The 2,284-nt window shown below is 50.2% G+C and overlaps 1 protein-coding gene across 1 annotated transcript; it reads right to left on the bottom strand.

The window, feature by feature from the left end:
• Positions 1–610: 610 nt before the first annotated feature.
• EAH_00067330 (TCP-1/cpn60 chaperonin family protein, putative) lies at positions 611–1,953 on the bottom strand (the record flags this gene model as incomplete). Its single annotated transcript, XM_013392550.1, has 5 exons — positions 611–861; positions 955–1,050; positions 1,162–1,393; positions 1,521–1,626; positions 1,739–1,953. Coding segments are annotated over 5 exons (900 nt in total), but the record flags the coding sequence as incomplete, so codon positions are not given.
• Positions 1,954–2,284: the final 331 nt, after the last annotated feature.

Here is a 2,284-nt window from a genome sequence, read left to right as displayed (position 1 = left end):
GGCCTTGTATACGCGTGGACTGAAAGGTATTTGCTTTCTTCACCTAAGGCCAATCTATGAGTGCTATCATTCGATGGCCCTCAGACACTCCCAAGACTTCGAACAGAAAGCAGTAAATGCTTGTGGAGGTAAATGCATACTAGTATGTCGATGCACATTAAATGCACCGACGATCACTGGCACTCCATAGGCCCTGTTGGTGAAGGGAAATTCTCCACACCGATAGAAGTCATCGTTCCTCACGAAAACGAATTGGTCACCGTCTCATTTGGAAGCACGGTAAGAGAGCATAAGGCAGTTTACCTGTATAATTACGGAAGGCAAATTTAGTAGACAGATTGAGACAGACGACCCATACGACCAGAGTTGGGGAGTAAGTTGAGGAGGGCAGTGCAGCAACTCCCACAAACCACTACTTAAAACAGGTCTCTGCAGTTGAGATTGCTATCCGCTAAGCTCCGACGCCACTGGCGTCACAGCACTAGAAGCTCAAGCAACTTGCTTGAGCACTTGGCCTTTAGGAAAAGCAAAAAACTCCCCTGTTCAGGCTTCCCTCTACTGCATTGGCGGTAGAGGGGAACAGACCCCTGCAACTGCTGTAGCAATATCACTACAGCTCACCCTCCTCATGAGAAACAGACTTATTCCGCTCTTGCTCCTCCTCAATCATCATGCCCTCCGTTGTGAGCACAAGGCCGGCAACCGAAGTTGAATGCTCGATTGCAGAGATGCACACTTTCGCTGGGTCGATGACACCCTGGCTGATCATGTCTCCAAACCTGTTCGTCTTAGCGTTCCAGCCAAACCCAAATGGCTTCTTCGCATTCAATATTGCGTTGACTACGCGTTCACCATCCAATCCTGCAAAATACGAGCCGCAACGAGAACTGCTGATAGCGACAAACCCGCATGCAAAGCAAGCATTATTTCTAACCCTGGTCTAGAAAAGCGTACCAGCGTTAGATGCAATCTGTTTCGTAATAGATGACATAGAGTCCGCCACAATATTAGCACCAGCTTTCTGCAACTCGATTTCGCTTTCCATTTCCTCTGCGCACTCCACACAATTTGCCGACACCACGCTGTGAGGGCCGGCACATAGTGCAGTGAAAATCTAAAAACAAATCCACAAGGCGCTGGTTGAAGTCAAACGAAACTTACCAACAACTTGGAATTCCTCTCCCGTTGACTCGTCGACTCCCTTCATCTCCTCACGGGCGGTCTGCTCCACTGCGTCCAGGACTTTCTTACGGAACTGATCTGTACTCAGTGCGAGATATGTGACGCCACCGCCGGGAACATATCCAGTCTCAATGGCTGCTCGTACTGCATTGATCGCATCTTCGTAGCGTAGCTTTTTCTCCTTCTGTTCGGTTTCCGTAGATGCGCCAATCTGTACGCATCTTCCATCCACTGCAATTCAGACGATGTGCTACCCCGAAACTCAGCGAGTAGGAGAACCAGCACTCCCTCATAGACGCCCTTCCCTGGAACATCCATCTAGCTTGAACAAAGCTTACCATGATTCTCGCAATGCCTCCCGACAGGGCAGCAATGCGCTCGCCTAACTTCTCCTTGTCGAACTTGGACGTGGCCGCCTCCATTTCGCTCTGAAGTCTCTGCACTCTGGAGCAAAAACTCAATGGCGAGAAGCAATCACTGTATATAGTCCTCGTAGCGTGACTAGCGAATGGAAAGGGAATATGTGGTACAAATGAACGCGTACACTGCCGCTTACCTCTCTTGGATCTGTTCCTGGAACTCGGGCCTTGTCAAAATGGAGGTTCTATCCTTCCTCACAACAACTCCCTGGGCGCTGCCAATATGCTCAGCCGTCGCATCTTCTAGCGGTAGACCCAAGTCCTTCGATATAAGTTGGGCGTTTGTTGCCACTGCAATATCGCGCAAGTAGTCCTTTCGGCGTTCGCCAAACGAGGGAGCCCGAATCGTCACCTACAACACAAATAAGCAGCACCCTTCCTCGTCGTTCAGGTGTCTCTAAACGTCGTCGCACGGGCTGAGCCACATCCTGTGTCTCTGTCTCTTTATCTGTGTCTCTGTCTGTCTCTGTCTGCCTCTGTCTCTGTCTGTGTCTCTGTCTGTCTGACTCTGTCTGTCTGTCTGTCTCTGTCTATGGCTCTGCCTGTCTGTCCGTCTCTCTCTGTCTCTGTCTGTCTCTCTGTCTGTCCGTTTCTGTCTGTCTGTATCCGTCTGTCTGTCGCTGTCTGTCTGTCTCTGTCTGTCTGTCTCTCTGTCTCTCCTTCTCTCTCTCTCTCTCTCTCTG

This window comes from Eimeria acervulina, genomic scaffold (assembly GCF_000499425.1).
Source record: "Eimeria acervulina Houghton genomic scaffold, Eah_scaff2716, whole genome shotgun sequence".
Taxonomy (NCBI): Eukaryota; Apicomplexa; class Conoidasida; order Eucoccidiorida; family Eimeriidae; genus Eimeria; species Eimeria acervulina.
The sequence above is the reverse complement of the archived record's forward strand: the minus strand, read 5'-3'. Positions and strand labels throughout refer to the sequence as shown.